The sequence below is a fragment of the Coturnix japonica genome, chromosome 2, assembly GCF_054131305.1.
Source record: "Coturnix japonica strain WE chromosome 2, WE-NBRP24, whole genome shotgun sequence".
NCBI lineage: Eukaryota > Metazoa > Chordata > Aves > Galliformes > Phasianidae > Coturnix > Coturnix japonica.
The window spans coordinates 121,328,724-121,349,200 of NC_140664.1; the positions used below are offsets into that span (position 1 = coordinate 121,328,724).

The following is a 20,477-nucleotide window of genomic DNA, read 5'->3' on the forward strand; positions in this document are numbered from 1 at the left end:
GAATTCTTCCCTGTCACCAATCGTCATATCTAGACTTGCAGTTAGTCACCGCCTGAAGGACAGCGTGCAGATGGTGAATCACCTTCATTATTTTTTATATCCAAAGAGATTATATTTTCAACAGATAGCTTCAAGAGGGGGAAGTTAGCTTCTTAAAACGTACCAATTTAGTCATGCATGCACACCACCCTCAAAAGAGTACCAACACCTCCATTAAAGTTAGAAGTTTTAGGGCTGCTGAGTCATAAGTGCTCTTTAAGAATTTCTGTCTGCTCCTATTTTGAAACTGATCTCTTTTCCAGTTTTAAATGCTTAAAACAAATCAAACTGTGAAACAAATAACGTTTGAGAAACAAACGTTTCACAGTTGCTGACAAAAGATACCACTGCTGGAAGGATAATGAGCATGGGAGCAATTTACAGGCATCAAGAAATTGCCAGTAGGAGGCTTAAAAAGTACATCTTTCCAAAACTGATTTTATTGTGTGAGATTAATAAACACTAGCTTAATACTATTTTAATACTAGCTTCTCTCAGGAATGCTGAAGATGTTGACATATTTTGTTCTGTAACACAAATGTAATTAAAGAGGAAGAATCATGTTTCATTTTGCACTTGAAAAGCGCTGGGTAGATATGATATATTGCTGTGCTAGACCAAGAAAAAACAGTAATTTTTCTCTTACCTAGAGATTCTGCTGTCCATGTTGCATAAAACCCACCTCCTTGAATTGAGTGGTCAGAATTAAAGATAACCAGTAGCTTGTTGGAGCCTGACTGAATGATCCCAGGGGATATGTTTCCACAGTACCTTCCTATGACAGGAGACCCAGGAGAGCCACCATTCAGGATAGTAACAGAGTCCCACTTACAAAGTGAATGATTTTCAACATGGAAGGCTGTAAAATTGAGCTGCAACAGACAAAAGCGAACTTCAGAACCTAGCACTGGCGGAGAGTTAAGCAACTCCAGTCAGGTCCTGTAACCATCCAAGCACAACAGTTCTGGGGTATGCTCTGAACCTGACTTCCCCATCATGCTTTCCTACAAGTTTTCCTTGGACTCTCAGTGCTATAAGTAACAGCAGATACTTATCATGAAAACTGAAAGAGAAACATACGAGTTCAAAACAAGGAATATTTGGATTCAGTCATACATTTGAAATTAAATATATCCTTCAGAACTGTCTCTGTCTCAAATATGTACAAATACTGAACTGCTCTTCGGCTCTCAAAGCTTCTGATTATGGGAGTATAAGTAGCTATTTAAGCTGAAAGATAAGGCTTTTTTTTTCTCCTATTACTTTGAATCAAAACACTTAGCAGTTGCTAAAAATAATGCTAGTTGCTACTAAATCTGAGAGAAACAGTTGCACGGTTGGTTCCTATGGGTCTGAACTCATTGCGTAATAAACTAGTCTGGGAAGGCAGCTACTGCTGTTGTCTCCCTCCCTCACTGATAACTATTTGCCCTTGGGTTGATATGCACAGGAAGGATTTCCAGTTTAAAGGTATAGGTTGTCGCTCTAGCAGATTCCTGATTTGTTGACATTGCAATACTGAGGTACGCTACTGACTGCCTGGCCAATAAGGGCTGTGTTTTTTCCTGTACAACTTCCAGAATTAGAATCTTTGTGATGAAAAGGTTTAGCAAATACATAGAAATTCATTCTGTAACTGTTTACCCTGTATTCATTTCTAAAAGAGCTTTGCCTGAGGCAAAGACCAAATACAAAACATAGCTTAAATTTTTCAAGTTTGGTACCAGCAACTGAAACTGGTGGCATATAATAGAAAAGGTTTGTCTGCCTTCACTGAGTGGGGAGCTACTCTGTCCTTTGAAATTAAAGATTAGTTCTGCTTTAAACAAATTTGTGGATTAAACAGAGCTTTTGCATTCTACTAAAATCTTCTTGTAAATGAGCAAACACAGTCAAGGCATTATTACTCACAGTGATGGTTTCACCTTCAGGGGCTTCCAATAGCCAGGAGCAGTGATTCAGGTTGCCATATGGCTCTGGATAGTTAGGACTTGAGATAAATCCCCTTTCATCTGACTGTATACCACCACAGGCTGTAGAAAAAAAAGTAACATTTCAATACACTGAACACTATAAGCAAGTGACTGGAATATTATTCAGCCTGAAGTAGTACTAAACTATAATTAGACTGATACAGGTGATTTTGGATGACACATGCATGGGTGAATAATTTACTGGGAAAGCCCAACTTTTAAAACCTTTGTCATTGAATTACTGAGTAAACAGATTAATGACCTTGAGAGTTCACACTTATTCTCACACTTAGTATAGCCCTGCAAAACCTTTGGCAATTAACACTTACAGCTGTCTTTTCTGCCTTATCTTCCATTTGTTTATCTCAGACTCCTGGGCAAACTGGTGCCATTCTTGGGCCAGCACAATCAAAACAAAAAGTTGTCTATGTGACTAGATAACCCCCAAGGCTAAATTCAGCTGTGATAGAAAGAATAGTTGGGCTGGGCCATAAATGGCAAAGTGGTGTAATTTGCACTGAAATGGCTCTAAATTGATTTCAAAATGAGTGCAAAGGTTCAAGCAGCAGAACACATCTCAGCCATGCTAGCAGTCTGGAGGCCTATTTGAAGTGAGTCAAACTTGGCTGGTATTACCTGCTATGTCCCTATTCCCAAGAGCAGACAGCTGTTCTGGGTGTTGCAGTGCATTGCAAAAACTCAAATGTGGTTCAGGGAATGGGAACAAAGAAGCAGAAAATAAATCTGAAAGCTAATTGCTAGCATATGTTTGCTTCAGATGGATATAAATAGCTGCAGAAGCTGCAGAACTTCTGAGGATCTCACTGGGAGCTGATCCCATGGTATGAGAATTCTCAGTATCACAAAATGAACGCCAACATTTTCCTTAGTCAGCAAAGGCAATAGTCTATCAACTCATTTACCTTCAAATACGTAATGGCCCAAGAACCCTTTATCTTCTGTGTTTTCATCACTTACAAAGTGCATCCAAACCCGGGGTGCAGCTATCACAAGTGGCACTGATGGTGCAGCCTGACCACAGAGTCTGGCTATTAGCTCTCCATCAGCATCCCCTGAGCAAAGAAAATAAAGAAATACACTTTCTGAATCCTAAAACAGGTACAGAAACATAAAGGAGTACATAATAAAAACAGGTATTTTATTTGATTTTGACTAGAAAACAAAGTATATGTTACAACAGTTCAATCGGATTATTTGTTATAAGTATACTCAGAGTTCTACGGCTCATTGGCAGGATCTAAATCTCTTCGACCATGTTCTCTTCAAAGCTGCATTAATTATTCTTTTAATATCTTGAGCTCCTTCTCTGCTCTCCCTGATATCCTGTACGCTTTTGTGCAATAGGACTCATCAGGCCTGAAAATTCAGCAACAAGTCTACAGAAGTTTTGGGTCAGAGTAGAGGGAAGAGATGGCCCAAGGACATTATTGCATGGAAGGCTATTGAGCCTCTGTGCTCATGGCATCCACCATTAAATTCAACAGGGATTTTGAGTTTTCTCCAATGTAAGGATATGGTCCAAGAGCAAGCTATTACTGCTGTATTAATTGTGCAAATCTCTTCTCCATATACTGTTCTGTGTATAGCAAAAAAAGAAAAGATGTCAGCTCATATTCCAGAATAGTGGTAGAAGAGTCCATTCGTGTTTATTACTGTTATATGTCCAGGAGAAGGAAAATAAGTACAATAGTGTTCCTCACAACAGCCTGGTAATGCTATTCTTAAGTCTGCTTTTCTAATATCAGCAGTGTGTTGGTCTTAAAACTGTCTATTCAAAAGCATCTCCTAGCTCCATGCAGAATGGCAGGCTGTTCTTGCAAAGTCAAGAGAGCAGAAAGGAGAAATAATGGGCATTCTTCAAAGCTCAAGTATGGTTATTCCAGATAACACGGCTGAGTAGCTTCATCCTTCTGTTACATCCAGTGACACAGCCCACTGTTGGAAATGACTGGAAGCCCAAGGATGAAAGATGACATATAATGTTATTTAAAAAGACAACTACACAGACTAAGTTCTATTTTCTTTTTCTTTTCCTTTTTTTTTTTTTCCTCTTTTCTCCATACAGTATCATTAACTGTGTAGTATGGGTAACTCAAAATAATTTTATACATCTCAGCTTCATTAGGTTCTCTGGATGACTTCTTGCTGAATTGGATTATCCAGAAATTCATATCTACTGCATTGGGAGGCTGAAAGAGCATCTACTTAAGTTTACCAATAGTCTGCACCTTCTGCTTTTCACGGCTTATTAAAAGTTACTTGTCAGCATGCAGAGCAGAATTAGGGCAGTTTCCCAAGTGAGTGCTCTTGGGAAACTGAAGATCCACTAGTATGGCCAGAATATGCATTGCTATTTAGATGACAAAACTTATAGTGCAAAAAGAGACTGACTTTTTTTTCTTCTTTCTTTTGTTTGTATTTCTTGGAGGTCTGTGGTTTGCAATAAAGCAGGGCTAGTGAAAACTGATGAGTAATTGATCAGAAACATTTTGTTACATATTTTTCAGAGTTTTCTTTTTATTACGTCCCAGTTCTAGTGCATATGCGGGAAGGAATTGTTAGGCTTTGCAGCAATGCATGCTTTGGCTCTGCACATGACAAACTGATGCAATGCAACCAAGTGATCTCATTCAAATTAATGCATATGAGCATGTAACAGATTCCTGCTCTCAGACCCCAACCTTTCAGAAACAATTTCCTGGTAAATTAGAACCTGCTCTCACTGGGACTTACAGATTCATCCTTTTGTTGAAGAAGACAGCTGGAGCTTTCATACTACATTTAGCATTAGCTGAGTGATTTCCACATGACATTTCCAATTGCTTTTTATTGTGGGTAGCTAAACATGCCCAAAGATGCAGAGATATTACTGGTGCAATAACCTTGTTACTATTCTTTTTTCAAAATGCTTTAATCGGTATTTTGTGATGAAGTATCCCAGGAAATACTAATTTGCTTTTGGAAAATCACCTTATAGTTTACAAAACTGAAGTATGTGGCCTAGAGCCTATAAATAATTAAAGGATTCTTTAACCCACTTCTGCTGTCCCTGGAGATATCTTAAGAGCAAGGAGAGAATGGGCTATGGACAAAATGATTTTTTTAATGACTTCTCTCTGACTGCATTTTCTGTCCTGAAAGAGTGACGAGACCCATGCATCCATTGCACTAGCACTGAAATCCCCACTGCTGGGCTGAAAGACAAGATGGGAGGCACGCATATGAACACTCTTTCAAATCGACAGTCAGTCTCTGCAAATACATGAACAAGATTCAGCACAAACATAGCTGCACAACCAGAATCTTGATAAGCTTAACCCATTCTCTTTCTGAACATACCAACCTATGCGTAACTCTAAGTAGTCGTACTGGCAGTCCTGATGATGTTCCAAGTGGAAATCCTCAAAAGAGATATATATGGAAGTGTTGTAGTGGGAGGGATTTTCAATGGTCCATTCACAGTTCAGTTTACTTGTGTAATTCTTAACACCATCATAACCAGGAGAAGAGAAATTCCCACCTGTATTTCCCATCAGAGTTCCACCACAAACTGCAGAAACAAAACAATTTATTTTAAAACTGTAGTGATTCTTGTACAAACAGAACACATATCCCTGTCCATAATTCCCTGTACAAGAGGATTCTTACCTTGGAAGTTATTTGCAAATCTATAAAAAACATGTAAAAAGTGAAGAAATAATAACTGTTACTCACAGCACAAAAGCATTTCAAAAGCACTACCAACACAACAAGCATTTGTGAAAAATCTCATTACAGTTCCAACTCAGTTCTGCTCAGTTCCTAACCATTCCCGAATTCTAAATTCAAGAGAAGATTTTTCTGGAATATACCCCAATAGCAGCATGCCCATGCTAGAGTAGGATGCATATGTGGGGGAAGAATCAAGTTTGAAACACTTAAGGCCCTAGTAGTAAAGGTCTGCCAGTCATGTCCCTGGAGGCTACGCTTACGAAAGTAGGTTAGAAGAACTCTTTCATAAGCTACAGGAAATTAATTACCCCCATGAGTAATAAGGAAACACTTGAATTATTCAAGTAGTCTACAGCAGTATGCCTTTTAGATTTCTTCGCGGAATAGGCCCACTTTAGATCATCTCTAACATAGGACTAAATACAAAACAATAAATCAGTAGTGAGTAAGGACTGTGATCCAGCAGAGGTTGTTCTTTTGATTCAAAGTCCATAACTCCAAGAGATCCCCCCAATTTTTCCAAGTCCTTTCAACTAATTAAATGATGATATACACCCATCCAGAGATGTAAGGGAGAGAAAAAGGTATCAGAGATCTGTTAGCTGCTCCAGTCATTTTTACCACGCACCAGCAATTTAGTTATGAAATGAATCATTTAATTCAAACACACAATTTACCTGCATCTTCACTGGATGTGTATGAGACACTGAAGCCTCTGGTTGCATGGGACATATCTGTTACCAAAACAACTTTCATAGTGTTTCCAGAGGATTTCACTTCAGTGCCTGGGTTTACCTCACCACACAGCTTGACCAGACGGGGAGAGTTCTGTCTGAGGCCATTGTAAACCTGTTGGGTCAAAATAACTCTTCTGAGGTAGGTTCTTATGAGCATCTATGGTTAAGCTGCGTTTGGACTTGATGATCTTTGAGGTCTTTTCCAACCTGAGTAATTCTACGATTCTATGATCTCCTGTACTATACAACAGTGCTTCACCTCTTTAATGCAAAGTTTCTTGATGTCTCTCACAGCAGATTAGCTCCCAGATCTACTCAAAACCTCAGAACAAATTTCCACTGACTTGAGCAGATGAGGCTTTGAAGTAAAACACTAAAAATACCTTGCTTACTTTGTCAAAACTCAAACAAAACAAACACAAACTGTTCCCAAAATTTGAACAGTTTGTTTAGGAAAGAAAACAGTATTTCAGGTAAATATTTAGAGCTTCAGTCTAAAGCTACTGATCACGATCATTTCGTTGCAAATGATCACATTTGAATTCTTTTTAAAACTCACTCACATTTGTACATGAGCTAGATTCTGATAATGGTAAATCTAAATCCTGTACGGCTAACCTGAACAAATGAGAAACTGAGTACAATAAACTGGTGGAGCTCAGGGTACAGGTAACGTAGGGGACTCTGCCTTGCTGGGAGGGAAAGGCTAGGGATGAGATAGATGCTGACAGAGAGTGATGCGGCCATGTCAGGGGCTGCATGGTGAGAACCCTGCAGATTGTGCTGCAAACCTACCTGGGTGTCCATAAGAGCCTAGAGGAGCTGGCGGTACCTCTACCCACTGTTAAATTAATGATGTTGAAGCCTGCTTCTTAAAGTCCTCCCCTCTGCCTGGCTCATGAATTCCAGAACGTCCATTCTTTAAAATTAGCAGATGTGACCCAGCAGAGCTAACTTTCATTTGTCTGTTTCTTCTGGATAAAACTGTGATTTGTCTTAAAACCAGATGTAGACATAACTGACCTTTCAGCTGTATTACGTTCTGTATGCTGTATTCACACACAGTACTCACAGCCACATAATCTGATGAGCACCTCCAGTGTTCTTCAGTTTTCATATCATTAATGGTTAAGATGACACGTCGGCCTTCTTCCACTGTGATCCTCCATTCACATACTCGATTGTGTGGGTATAGGTTGGGATAGTTCGGTGAAGTAAACATTCCAACAGGGGCAGTAAAATCTCCACCACATTCTGAAATACCCGGATATCGGGACATTGTTTACAGAGTTAATAGAGAAACAAATAAATAAATAAAAAGTTCCCATCAATAATGCAAGAAAAAGATCCTGAAAGCTTGATTCATTGTTCCTGCTCTGTTTATACATTTGTCTAAAAGCTGAGTTCCTCGGTTCCTATTCATCCATAAAAGCAGTTGAATGTTAATAGGCCATAGTAGCTCTAATTATTAACACATCCTTCTCCAAAGGGTTTATGTCAGACTTCAGAAGCCTGAGAGACCCTCGGGCTTTATTGCAAAGCAGTACAATACTCTTAATGCGGCTGTATTGAGATATTACTGCCTTTCAGATGACTAGGCAGGGCCTTAGTGTAATGATGGAAGGATGTGTTTTTCCTCTGCTTGTTAACAGAGGTAGAGAAAAAGCCACGAAGGACCTTAAGCAATACTTTCTCAGTACAGTTATTTTGTTTGTTCCCATCTTTGCTACGAATATAAAATTGTACTCTGATGAAAGAATATTAAAAGTCTTGGGTATGTGCATTTTTCTTCTGTGACTAATGGTGTGAGCTTGCCAGGCTATACTTGGTTTTCTCTTCAAATATAGAGACATAGTTTAATGGAGTACATTGGGAGAGTTAGTCTCTTTCTTCATCCTCACAGACTCCTATAGAATAGTCTAATCTCTGTAACCACCTGTGTTTAATTTTTGCTAACACAGTTTCTCTTCTGCATAACAGGGTCCTGGGAGTGAAATAACATTCCTTCGCATTCTGTTTCCTACTCTGTTATTTTATTGCAGAAGCAAAGATGAAGGATAAGGAAGCTTTCAGATGAAGCTGTAAGGAATTGAAAAGGGTCGGCAGGAGATTTTTTCAAGACAACTACTGCAAATAATTTCTTCAAAAGTCATCAGGTTTTTGTCTTTTTTTTCACTTTAAGGGTTACTGAATATTGGAATAGGTTGTCCAAAGAGGTTTTGGAGTGTCTGCCCCAAGGACATTCAAAACTCAATTGGTCACGTTCTTGGTCAGCCTGCTCTATCTGATCCTACTTGAGTGATTGGACACTCCTTACGACCTCAACGCCTCTGCAGTTTTGTGATGCTGATATCACGAATCATCACTGATGTTAAGACTGGAAAGATCTTTTCCTTAGAAAGGCAAAATTTCTAAGGAGAGCAATCTGGTATGCTAAACTGTGTTATGGGAGCATACTTCTGCAAGGTGGTGATTCATTTTTAATGGAAAGTTCTACACAATCAGCTCCTTTTCTTCCTCCTTTCCCAAATTAACTAATTTTAAGAACAAATAAATTATACCCTTTAAAGTGAGAAAACAAAACAAAGCATTACCTCCAAACTACTGGCTTTAGGGAGATCTAAGAATATCACTCACCTTAAAAGAAGGAAAAGAATAACATAAAGGAATATCATATAATTCCTTTACCTTCCTCCTCATCAAGAAAAGGGTATGGCAGGGCATCCCTGCAGTGATTGCTGCAGAGAAAAGGTGCAGAGAAGTGTGCTTTGCTGTTTGAAACCTATCACTGAAAGCATCACCCATTACAGGGACTGCCTGCCTTTCAAAGTTTTGGCCAAGCAGTAACCAGAGAGTTCTATTCATACTTTACCTAGTACGAATTGAAACCTAATCAATTTGAAGAGCAAACACACACCACTCCAAAAATAACTGACCTACAATGTATGCTGTAGTAGGCTACATACTGGGCAGTATGTTTATGCTATAAAAGTAACTTGCAGCCTTGCAAATCCAACCTTCTGTACTGGAATCAAAGCGCAGTCTGAATCCTCTGGCATTTATCGATCCATCGGTGACAAACTTGACATAAGCAAAACTATCAGAAGTATCCACAGCATCAGGGAGAGTGTTACCACAGTACCTGCCCAACAAATTTCCTGTAAAAATCAAATACAGAAATTCAATTTTTTATCAAGTATGTTATTTCTATTTCCACTTACACCAAAGGACCACATTATGTAAACCAGTAAAATCAGTCTACTGCTGGGAAATTGCTGGGAAAGGTTTTGTTTGCCTTTCTTTCAGCAAGCAAGGCAGACAGGAGCAAACAATGTACATTCAAAAGGGACACTATATGCCCAGTGGGGAATGTTCTCAGGAACCTCTGGTAAGGTTTCCCAGCATTACTAGTGAAGACAGGACAAACACTGAAAAAAATCTCAGACCAGAAGCATTGTATTCTCGGATCTCCACAAAGTCATTTGCACATTCAGAGGCGTCTTGAATATCCAAATCTTCCAGTGTGATGGTAAGATAGTGGCCTCTGGGCCCCTGCAGAAACCATTCACACAGCAGGTTGTCTGGATAGTGAAGGTCAGGATATCCCACGCTTTCAATAACACCAGTTTGTCCTGCCACTGTGCCACCACAGGGAGCTGCAAAAGCAAGAACAGGCGAGGCTGATTGAAGGAGCTCACAGAGATGAGCTGTTTTTTAGAAGAAAGCTCAAGACCTAAAGCCAAGGTACAAGCACCTTATTCTATAGCTGTGGTAATACAGTGAGAATTGCTTTCTTACCAAAAATATTCCACATTCTCTTTTTTAATTCAACCAGTCAAATCTGTTTTGTGTGTCACATGCACCATTTCCATCGAAAGCACTCATTCCTATCTGCCCATCCCTCATTATTTTGAATAAACTCACATATTTCAAAGACCATGTCTAACCTCTACCCATATCCATATTTACTAGAAAATCCAGTTCTTCTGAGAAAGATTAAAAAAAAAACATCTTGCATTCAAAGTATGGAAATCTGTATCAAATATTCATAAAGAAACTTAGTTTCCTAAAAGTGGATCTAAGTGTTTTGTCACTGGCAAAAAGTAATTGTTGGCTTTTGTCTAAAGCCATGATTCAGATTCCTCTTCTCTTTCCTGTAGTTCCTTCCTGTTTAGATAGCACTCCATGTGACAGAGTGATAGAGTGGTTCATGTGGAAAAAACTGCATAATTCAGGAAGCAACTATCTATATTCAATTTTCACTCACTTATCTGTGGTACCTGCAAGAATAAATTCATAACACGGCTCACAGGAAATAATATTCCCTGATGGAATATATTGGATTTTACAGTGTAGCCTATGTGTCTGCAAGATATCTTTTCATGACACTAAGAATGGTGTACGTACTGTCTGCTTTGAGAGATTAGTGCTTTGCTCCATTACGACTGGCACGTAGTTGAGGTGATTGTTTAAATCTTCTATGGATATATACATGTACAATGGCTTAGTATACTAACATTTTTTGTCTTTTTTTTTTCTGATTTAACACAATCAGCAAAATCCTGTGTAAAGCAATAGCATTCACTACATCGCCTTTGAGAAATTAACAGTCCAAGACTTTCCTATATGAGTAACACTAACATAATAGTCACTGACCTTTGAAGGTTATTGAATTTGCCAAAAAATTAAAAGGTACCATATATCTGATCTGATCAAATACTATTTTTTATTTTAAATATTTTTTTATGCTTTCTAATACTATTTTTGCACATTGAAAGTAAATAATTTTAAAATATTTATTTTCCCAACTGACAGATAAGTCTTGCTACCCATTTCTTTTCCACTCTATTGTTGTGCTGCCCTTGTTTGTCTAGCAGCATTATTCTACAATGATTTATATTTGTACTGAGAAGCTTCTGATTGGTTCTTCTGCTCTTTGCTAATCTTTACATTCCCTTTCACATTTCTGCTTATGAAAATTAACTTATGCTGCATGACTTTATCCACTTCACCATTATGCTACTGCCCCTTTGGTGACTGTCTTTGATGAAAGGTTACCCAGACTTTATTTTCAGTACTGCAGGTTTGTAATCAGTTTCCTATTCCTATTTCCATAATTTTCATCTCTTGCTAGATCTAGAATGTGCTGACGTTAATCCACTTGATGATTCTGATGTCATAGCACTAAAACTAATTGAAAGAAGCAAATGTCTGCCAGTCTCTTATGCATGGTTTAAGTTCCATTTCAAAAGCCTGGTGATTGAGACCAAAATCTTCCCCAGAATAAGAGAAATTGATAAATGGAAGCATTACCAATTGAATATTTAGCATTAAATCCCACGTGGGTGTCACCACTGTCAGATCTGAATCTCAGGTACATGACAGCTCCTGAGGATCTCTGTGAGCCTGGCAACAAACTCCCACAAAGCTTGGCAAGGACAGGGGCACTCGAGTCAGCACCATCACGAAGCTCTAGGTAACTTGAAGTGCAGCTAGAAGAAAATTTTTTGTTCAATGTATAGCAGTAATTGTTACAACCATTCACGTAAGTGTACAAAGCCACAAATCTGTAGTAAATTAGGTCTGTTTCCATGCACCGTGACCAGGACAGAATTGACAACTTAATGATCAATGATAGTCATTCTGTATTTGATTCAAAAGAAGAGCTAGAAACACAGATTCATTCAAACCCAGCCCATAATCAGATCAGATCTGACAAAAGCGTATCCTTGGGAGGTTATAAAGTCAGTAAAGTAGTCGTGACCATCTTTAACATGCATTATTGTGGCAGCATTCAGCTATTAAGTCTCTTTGATGATCAATAAGTTACAGAACAGACATAACACCAATGAAAGGAATAAAAATTCAAATCTGGGGATATACATGGGCATAAAAAGACCTAAACCACCTTAACCAATGGGTTTGCCTTCAGAATGATGCAGCAGCCTGCAGAAGACATCCTGGGAACTCAGAAAGAAAGAATACCTTTGGGATTCTCCTGCCTGGACCTTTTTGTATTTATTTTGTTTTTTGTTTTTTCTTCTGAATATGGCCTCACAGGTGAGGGCTGTTTTGGGGGTATACCGGCCTATCTCCAAACCAGTGAAGTTACATCACCTGGAAACTAGGCCTTGTTTCATGCTTCAGGGAGTGGGATGCAAAACATGTTGACTCATTGAAAACCAGCAGACAGGTGGTGACAATCAATTGGACTTAAAACTAGTTGATAGTCACAATGAAAATCTGAAAATGAAAAGACTCAAGGGCGAAGATTTTACAGAAAAAACACCTTTCATGTATGGATGTCTCTCTGTCTGCAATATTTATCTGCATCTTGCACTGCAGTACTAGTGACTCAATAGCTTCGTTGATATCTCTTAAATATTTCCTCATCGTTTTTGATTAGAGAAATGGAAATGTTCTCTGGGAGGAATTAGAGAAAGTAACAGGGAAAGAAAAAATTAGGATGAAGTCTTGGAAGTAACGCAGGCAAAATAATGTGGATATATACTTTGGTGAAGGTGCAATGTAAAACTGATCTTCAAATTGAAGTTCTACTGCATGTCCATTGGGAGCAGTTATGGTCCAGACACAGTCAGCGTGCAAGGGGTAATTGTTCGGATAGTTGGGGGAAGATGTATATCCACTGGGGTTGAAGTCATTGATATAAATATTCCCTCCACAAGCTGGGAAAGAAAAGATTGCCAATAAAAAAACCAACAAAAAACATGTTAAGGAAATGGGTGAGGCATCGAAAATATGAGTCATCGCTATATTCCAACAGTTTTCTTTTAGTGTCATATAGCTACATCAAAATGGAATGTTTTTCACTGCTTGCTGTGGGAAATAATTTTAAAGCAGTAGAATCCTATGTTATCCTATGTTCCTGTGCTACTATTTACTTAATTCTCCTCAATTCCAAATGTTCTTGTCCTTAAATTAAACCACTCTTAGGTCTCCCTTAGTTCGGCTTTTTAGCCAAGCACAAAACGGGCTTCTTGCCTTGTTCCTATCCCAGTTCTCAAAGCAAGAAAAGCCAACAGATCAGAGTCATCACTGCTACTGTGAATCATTTCCTACATCTGCTTTCCAAATGTCAAAATTACTGAAATGCCTGTTTAATGTAATAATGAATGCATGAAAAATGCCACTCAGAGCAAACATGAGGATTAGTTCTGGTCCTTTTTCCTACAAAAATACCTTCATTTTGGTCAGAAGCTTTCTGTCAAAAGAAAAAAAAAAAAAAAGAGAGAGAGAGAGAAAAAAAGGCCTATTCTAACAATTCTGGTAAACAGAGAGTTTTAGTTTAACAGTAGAAACACTACTGTACAGCTTCTCCCACTCCGTTTATGAATCCCCTACAGAAATTCTAGCAGTGATTCTTTGTGGCAACATGGAAAAGCAGGCAGAAAACAAGAGAACAAGCACTTAAAAGTTTGAGTACATTGACAGGTTGCCTTAGTTGTGTTTAGTTATGCTGATTAACAGCAGGCCTACTGGTGTCCCAGGTGGCATGTGTCACAAATGCAGTGAAATAACTGCAAATGTCCAGCCTCTGATTTACCCCTGGAACATGAGTCCTCATTTTATTTCATTCTTTGGAAAACGTGAGCTCTGGCAGGGGATGTTATTTTCTCAGCTGAAAGAAATCTTGTGAGAAATGTTATCACCTTTCTAGGCATACCAGTGTACATCATTCTTGACATAACTTAGCAGTTGCACTGGGTAGTGAATGTTTAAAATAAAAAATAAAAAGCCTGGAAACAGAATATTTTCTCCCTTTTCTACATGAATTATGAACATCTCTCCTTAATTTCATTGGCTGCTTCCCAATCAAAGGTTTCCCTACTCCAAAATAATTCTACTTTAATATCTCCAGTTTCGATAAGCTGCATCTGGTTGTCTTTACAAAGGAGAAATTTGAGAATAGGATCCGAAGTCACACACCATAGAAAAAAAGAGGACATTTTTGCAGACATCTGATTTCACTGACTCACATTCTGTTGGGGCTGGGATTTATAACAAAAACTCTCTTTTAAGAGGAGAAATTGCAATTTATAGCTATTGAGTTACACAACTCATGCTCATTTGCTAGACTTACTTAGACTCTTAGCCTCATATTTCAGTTTGAATCCTTGACCCTCATTCCTGCTGTCAGAAATGAAGCGGACAAATAGCTGATTGTCTGTGGTGTACATGGTAGAGATGGGGCTGCTTCCACAAAAGCGTCCATTTCCCCTTCCAGACACCAAGGGTGGGGCAGAAGCATCTTGCCCATTCTTAAGCTAGAAGAAAAAAAGATGCTAAAGTCACACAAGCCTCGAGCGCACTCCATCTCAATGCTTCCATCCACGGAGACAAACAATAACCTTGTGTTCAATTAATGCACAGCAATAAGTAAAACAGAAACAGAGTAATAATCTCTGGGGTTTTTCAATTCATTATTTCTACCTCTCAAGAACCTGTACTGTCTTACTTATAATAAAACCTGCAAGATTCAGAAGCTTTAAAACCTTAGAGAATTTGGGACTTTGCTAATAACCTCACCTCCACGTAATCACCAGAGCTGCAGGAAGCATCCTCACTTTTAACCTGAAAAGGTTGTTCAAAATGGACGGTTATGATAGATCCAGGGGTTACCAGTACATGCCAGGAACAATTCAGATTAGGAGTATAGTGCTGAGGGTAGCTGGGGGATGTGATCACACCCCTGTCTGCATGCAAATAGCCTCCGCAACCTGAGAAAATGGAGTTGAAGCAAAGAGAAAAATATTAGTGTCAGCTATTTTAATATTGATTCAGAAGAAAAGAAAACAACTGTCTCTTACAGGGTAGTTGTTACAGGTAAAAGCAAATGTTGAAACAAATATTTGACAAGTTGAGAGCCATAGAGAGGTGCACAAAATGAAGGATCTCCCAAATACATTTTAGTAGATTGCAAGATGATGCAACCAAATATCCTGACATTGAAACTCAGTTCTCAGGCTTAACAGACAAGTAGGCAAACAGCTATGCATGGACCTCTTATGGAATGACTTTCATGATGTCTGAATTCATTGCTTTTAGCACAGACTTAACCACTGTCACCTACTCAAGCTGGTGGTAAAAAAAAAACTTTTCCCAGCTGTCCATTATCATAACACCTTCCTTGGTGCCTCAGCCTGTTCAGGAATCAGTTATCAGCCATGGGTGCATGTGGGAAGGGTGTCACTGCCAACTGGTGACATTCCTTCAAGAGTTTATGTACTATCAATATCTGTCTCTCTCTCTTTTTTTTTTTGGTGTATGTGTGTATGTGTGTGTCTGAGCTTTGAGACATTTACTTCCCTCTCTTAGTTGAGTATTCTTTCTCTTTCGCCCTCCAAATAAGCTGTTACGACCTTTTGCGTATACACTTTTTACTTCTGAAAAGTGACAGCTCTGGTTAAATTGCGCTTTGTTGCCTTACGCTGTTGAGCAAATAGCAAATATTACCTTTGCAGAGTCAGAGATTTTTTAATGTACGTTTGTGAGAATGGATAATCGATCTCTGTGATCAATTGCATAGATCATAGACAGATGATAAAAATACCATCATTAGTCTTTTTATACTTAGTTGATAACAGCAAGGCAAAAATTTATCTGGGAAAGAAGAGAAACAGATCTTACTTTTGTGATATGAGGCATTAAATCCAGCTCCAGTGACAGTTGCATCTGATATGAAGCGGATGAACATCGTCTCTCCAGTTGATCTCACTGGCCCAGGAGGTTCTCGTCCACATATAGTAGCTAGCAATGGAGAAAGACCATTGTCTCCTGAAATCAAAAGAAGAAAAAGTAATAATTAATAATCAAAATTAGTTCACTTTGCCTTTCTTTTTTGCTGTGGCTTTCCCACTTTCAGGGAGGTGCTTTAAAAGTTTTTTAATCCCTCACAGAAAGAGAAATATTTTTATAGATGACCAAACAATTTGCTACATTTTGCTAGTTTTGTTTTAACTAGCAGAATGTCTAGAAGAACGATACTGAAGTAGATGCTGTTTCCCTTGCTACCTAGATTACTTATGTTCAAGACACAGGTCCTAAGAACCTAGGTGTTTATTTGATGCTATTAGGGTAGGGCAAGGTTGGCTTCTTACCATCTTGGATTGTAAGTCTATCATAGTAGCATGAACTGTGGGATTCAATGTCCAGGGACAGGATGTTAAACTCCACAGTGGATCCAGGAGCTCTGATCAGCCACACACAGTCAGCAAAATTTCTGTAATTCAAAGGCCAGTCTGGAGAGTAGAGGAATGAAGGTGTTTCTTCACTTGTCACAGTCCCTCCACATGCACCTACGATGTACAAGAAGACAAAAATGTAAGCATCCTCTTTTCAAACTGAACATTTCACTTAATTTGACAGACCTTGTGTTAAGAACAATGGACGTGCAATGATAGGGTGTGTATTCACAGGAAAGGGTTTCTTCAAACAATGCTTCAGTTTGGACTACAAAGCTAGATCACTGCTGGCCACACAGCACAGTGAAGACCCACCTCTAGCAATTGTGCGTGTGGGAGCAGAAGGTTCCATTGAATACCACTCTAAAAGAAAGCCTCTTCCAGTCACAGATGAATCTGACTGGAACTGTATTGTCAGTGTGCTGCCAGAGGATGCAAAAGAAGCTGGATCTGCACCACAGTATGTTGCAATAGGACGAGAATGAATGCTGGGCCCATCATATATCTGCAATGAGAAAAAGACAGTGATGGTGTCATTCTTCACAGAGAAAGATTTTTAACTTCCTCCTACCCAGAAAATCTCCCAGAAGAAAATTACCCTCTTTAAATGAGCAAGTAGGACTTGGATGGTTGTTCATCAGAATCCAGTTAGAGAGAAATCCCTTTTACTAAAAGGGAGCAGTATATACCTATTTTTGTATAATGTTAGATATAAAGTTTAATGGACAAAAGATCTGAATGGAACCCATCAAACTAAACTCTTTCCCTATCACAGGGCTGCTCTGTGGGGATGCTGACTTGCCTCTCCATGTGAAAAAAAAGTCCATGAGTACAACTTTGTTTCTTGCTGAGAAAAAAAAAACCAATACCATGTACCAGAAAAAAAGATACTCTTAAGTTGTTTAGTTGTTTTGTTCTTTTTCCCAAGGAAAACTTACATTTTAAATTCTGCCAAATAAACCCATAATAACACATTTCCATGTACCTATAAACTAAATTTTTGGCTAGTTACAAGATGGTTCCCTTTTGCTACTTTTCAAATCTACTTTTAATCTTGTCCTCTTTCTCCCAGTAAAAAAAATGTTCAGTAGAGAAAGGTGAGAAATACAAACAAACGTTAACATTAGACTGAAGATCTAATCTTTAAGTCAGATCCTTGAGTAGCCCACTGGATGTCAGCTGGTTTAAGAAACTCATTTTGCTCTCACAGGGATGGACAAAGAAAGACAGGCTGAATTAGAATAAAGATGCCATTAAAATCTGAGATGAAGGAAAAAGCTCCATTTTCTTTCTGAAGCAATTGCTTCATTTTGCTTTGCACTATGCTTACCTTGCTTTTTATCCTGAAAAGAGTTGTCTATATTCTATGAGGAAGAGGTAAACAGGAAGAGGTAACTTCCTACCGCTAAAAAGCAAATTACAAGGGGATTGTTCCTGGTAGGTTTTTAAAATAACCTAATTTTATAGGTATTGAGATGTCCAATATGGACTTATTTTTAATATATTTCAAACTTACAGGTTGGAAATAACCATTAGAGAGTCAAAGAGTAAGTATCTCTTCCTATATCTTAATGATATTACTATAATTATTGATGATAACATGGCAAAACCAATGATTTCCAGTCAGATCCTTGGAAATTCTGCTTATATGTAAGTTCCTCTGTTCATCATTTTCATCAAAAATAACCAAAGCTTAAAAACTTCTTACAATGAAATCACCTTTAGCTTGTCATAATAGCATCTATAATGATTCTCAATATCCATCTCCAGGATACGGCCATGGATAACTTGTGAAGCATTGGTACTTATCCTCCACTGGTAATCGGAATTGTGAGGGTAACTTCTGGGCCACTGTGGTGAAGCTATTTGTCCTCTGTCTCCCACAATGTCATTTCCATACACTGAAAAACAAGAGACAACTATTGCATCTACTTCACACTGATTAAAAGCACTGGACCCCAGCCTGCAACATAGCTTTCATGATTTCAGCCCACTTGACTCGACTTACTTAGGCACAGATAGTGCCATGAGGCTCAGATTTCTGTCTAAGACCAAGAAATACACACACCTACTTATTTTTTTGCTGTAGGAATACAGTGTGCCCTTATCTCAAGAAAATCACCCATTTCAGCCATATGGCTCTACACGTAAGGAGGATGGGAATGTGGCATAGCTAAATTCTCATTATTGGACCTAGATGATTTTGAATGGTTCTTCCAAACTGAGCCATTCTATGATTCTCATCCTGCCTACTTCATGTTCATTTCTTCCTAAGAAACATCAAATAACAAAATGTTGTGGGTATTTTTCCCATGGAGTTTTTGTTTCTGAAAAGATGATATGATCAATTTTTAAAAAAATATCTTCAGTTATAAAAGATAGAATTTCATGTTTAATTCATCCGATTATGGTATATCTAGTATATTTACACACAAATTTAGTATGTATTTCACAACATATTTTAAGTGAATTCATAATCCTGATGATATAAGTGAACATTCTCTAATAAGACTTCGCAGGGCCAAAAACTGGCACTTTTCTGAATCATTTTGGAAGTGTTATGAAACAACAATTTTCAGTTAAATGGCATTTACTTACAGTGTGAGAATGTGGCCCTGAAGCCAACATCAGTGCCTGAGCTGTCTGAGACAAATTTAACCCACAGGATATGCCCAACAGTAGATGTATAATTTGAAGGTAAGGAGTCTCCACAAAATTTTCCTGCCAGCGCGCCAGTAGCATTCCCTTCACGAATTTCCAGGTAATCTTTGGTGCAGCCAATACTAGATTCCACTTGAAATGTTCTGTTTTGATAGCAGTAGAAGAGCATTAGCAGACATATGACTTAAACATACTTCAGAGTTTGCCCTGCCAGCCTACAAATCCCCCTGGTGCTGTTATCCTACCACATGAAGCAGACAGTAATCCTCCTGAGCTCAGTCATCACCTGGTGCTGCTGCTGTCCCTTCTGATCCCTTCTTTCATGACAGAGCTTCAGTTTGCAAAGTTAAAAGTTTAAGAGTTCTCAACCCTTTTTTAATATTAGTGGACTCTCCATCAACAACCACGAAACACAGAAAGCCCTGATATATAAAAGAGATTTCTAAGATCTTGTAATCCCTAGTCAGAGTTCAACATCTACTGGGTGCAGAAAATACCCTTGGCCTTAAAATTTGTTTGTGGAGCCTATACACGTGCATTACTTCAATATATTCTCTGGTGAGAAAACAATTTCCAGAGGCCTAGATTCATTTGTCGTTCACATCCCAAAGCTTAAAAGTACCTTTACTCCAGAATTCTTAAATATTACCGCTTCTCTGACCTCTCTGTGTTTCACATAGCTGGTTCTGAGTAAGAATTACTCTAAAGTCTTCTTAATCAATTTTTACATTAGAAAAGTGATAGGGTTATATACTAATTTCTGAATTCTTAATTATTGCACTGAACTGAATGCTAAACTCATTCTAACAATCATTACCTATTATTTTAAGCGAAGTGCTTTGATTCAATCCAATACACTTTCCAATATACGGCTAAGAATCTAAAACAAAGATTCCAGAGAGCACCTCTTACAGCTCATGCTCTAAAATATTTGTGCTTTCTGATTTTCTGGTAACAATAACTCCCCTTCAGTGCTGAATGCAGCCATATGTGTTCTGAATGCAGATGCTGTTAAATAGCTCCAACCACTCATGTGGATCTGCTTCAGACAAATTTAATGCTGAACCTCAAACTGCAAGACAGGCATTTCTGTGCTCAAACTGCAAGACAGGCATTTCTGTTCAGACTGAGCT

At 38.4% G+C, this 20,477-nt stretch overlaps 1 protein-coding gene across 6 annotated transcripts in view; it reads right to left on the bottom strand.

Annotated features, from left to right (window-relative positions):
* The window catches only part of CUBN (cubilin), a 126,434-nt gene that overhangs the window by 29,973 nt on the left and 75,984 nt on the right, over positions 1-20,477 (bottom strand). For 4 of the 6 annotated variants that reach the window (XM_015853475.3, XM_085538649.1, XM_085538650.1 and 1 more), the window contains 17 exons: positions 19,282-19,487; positions 18,403-18,584; positions 16,999-17,188; positions 16,600-16,797; positions 16,130-16,276; positions 15,029-15,219; positions 14,583-14,766; positions 12,993-13,167; positions 11,795-11,973; positions 9,928-10,137; positions 9,499-9,639; positions 7,554-7,735; positions 6,422-6,593; positions 5,377-5,583; positions 2,936-3,085; positions 1,951-2,072; positions 686-911 (listed from right to left, as the gene is read on the bottom strand). In XM_015853475.3, coding sequence (XP_015708961.2) covers positions 686-911; positions 1,951-2,072; positions 2,936-3,085; positions 5,377-5,583; positions 6,422-6,593; positions 7,554-7,735; positions 9,499-9,639; positions 9,928-10,137; positions 11,795-11,973; positions 12,993-13,167; positions 14,583-14,766; positions 15,029-15,219; positions 16,130-16,276; positions 16,600-16,797; positions 16,999-17,188; positions 18,403-18,584; positions 19,282-19,487 — 3,062 coding nt within the window. Of the gene's footprint in view, positions 1-685; positions 912-1,950; positions 2,073-2,935; positions 3,086-5,376; positions 5,584-6,421; positions 6,594-7,553; positions 7,736-9,498; positions 9,640-9,927; positions 10,138-11,794; positions 11,974-12,992; positions 13,168-14,582; positions 14,767-15,028; positions 15,220-16,129; positions 16,277-16,599; positions 16,798-16,998; positions 17,189-18,391; positions 18,585-19,281; positions 19,488-20,477 lie in introns of those variants that run through there. The other 2 variants (XM_085538647.1, XR_014943070.1) reach the window with 2 other exon arrangements.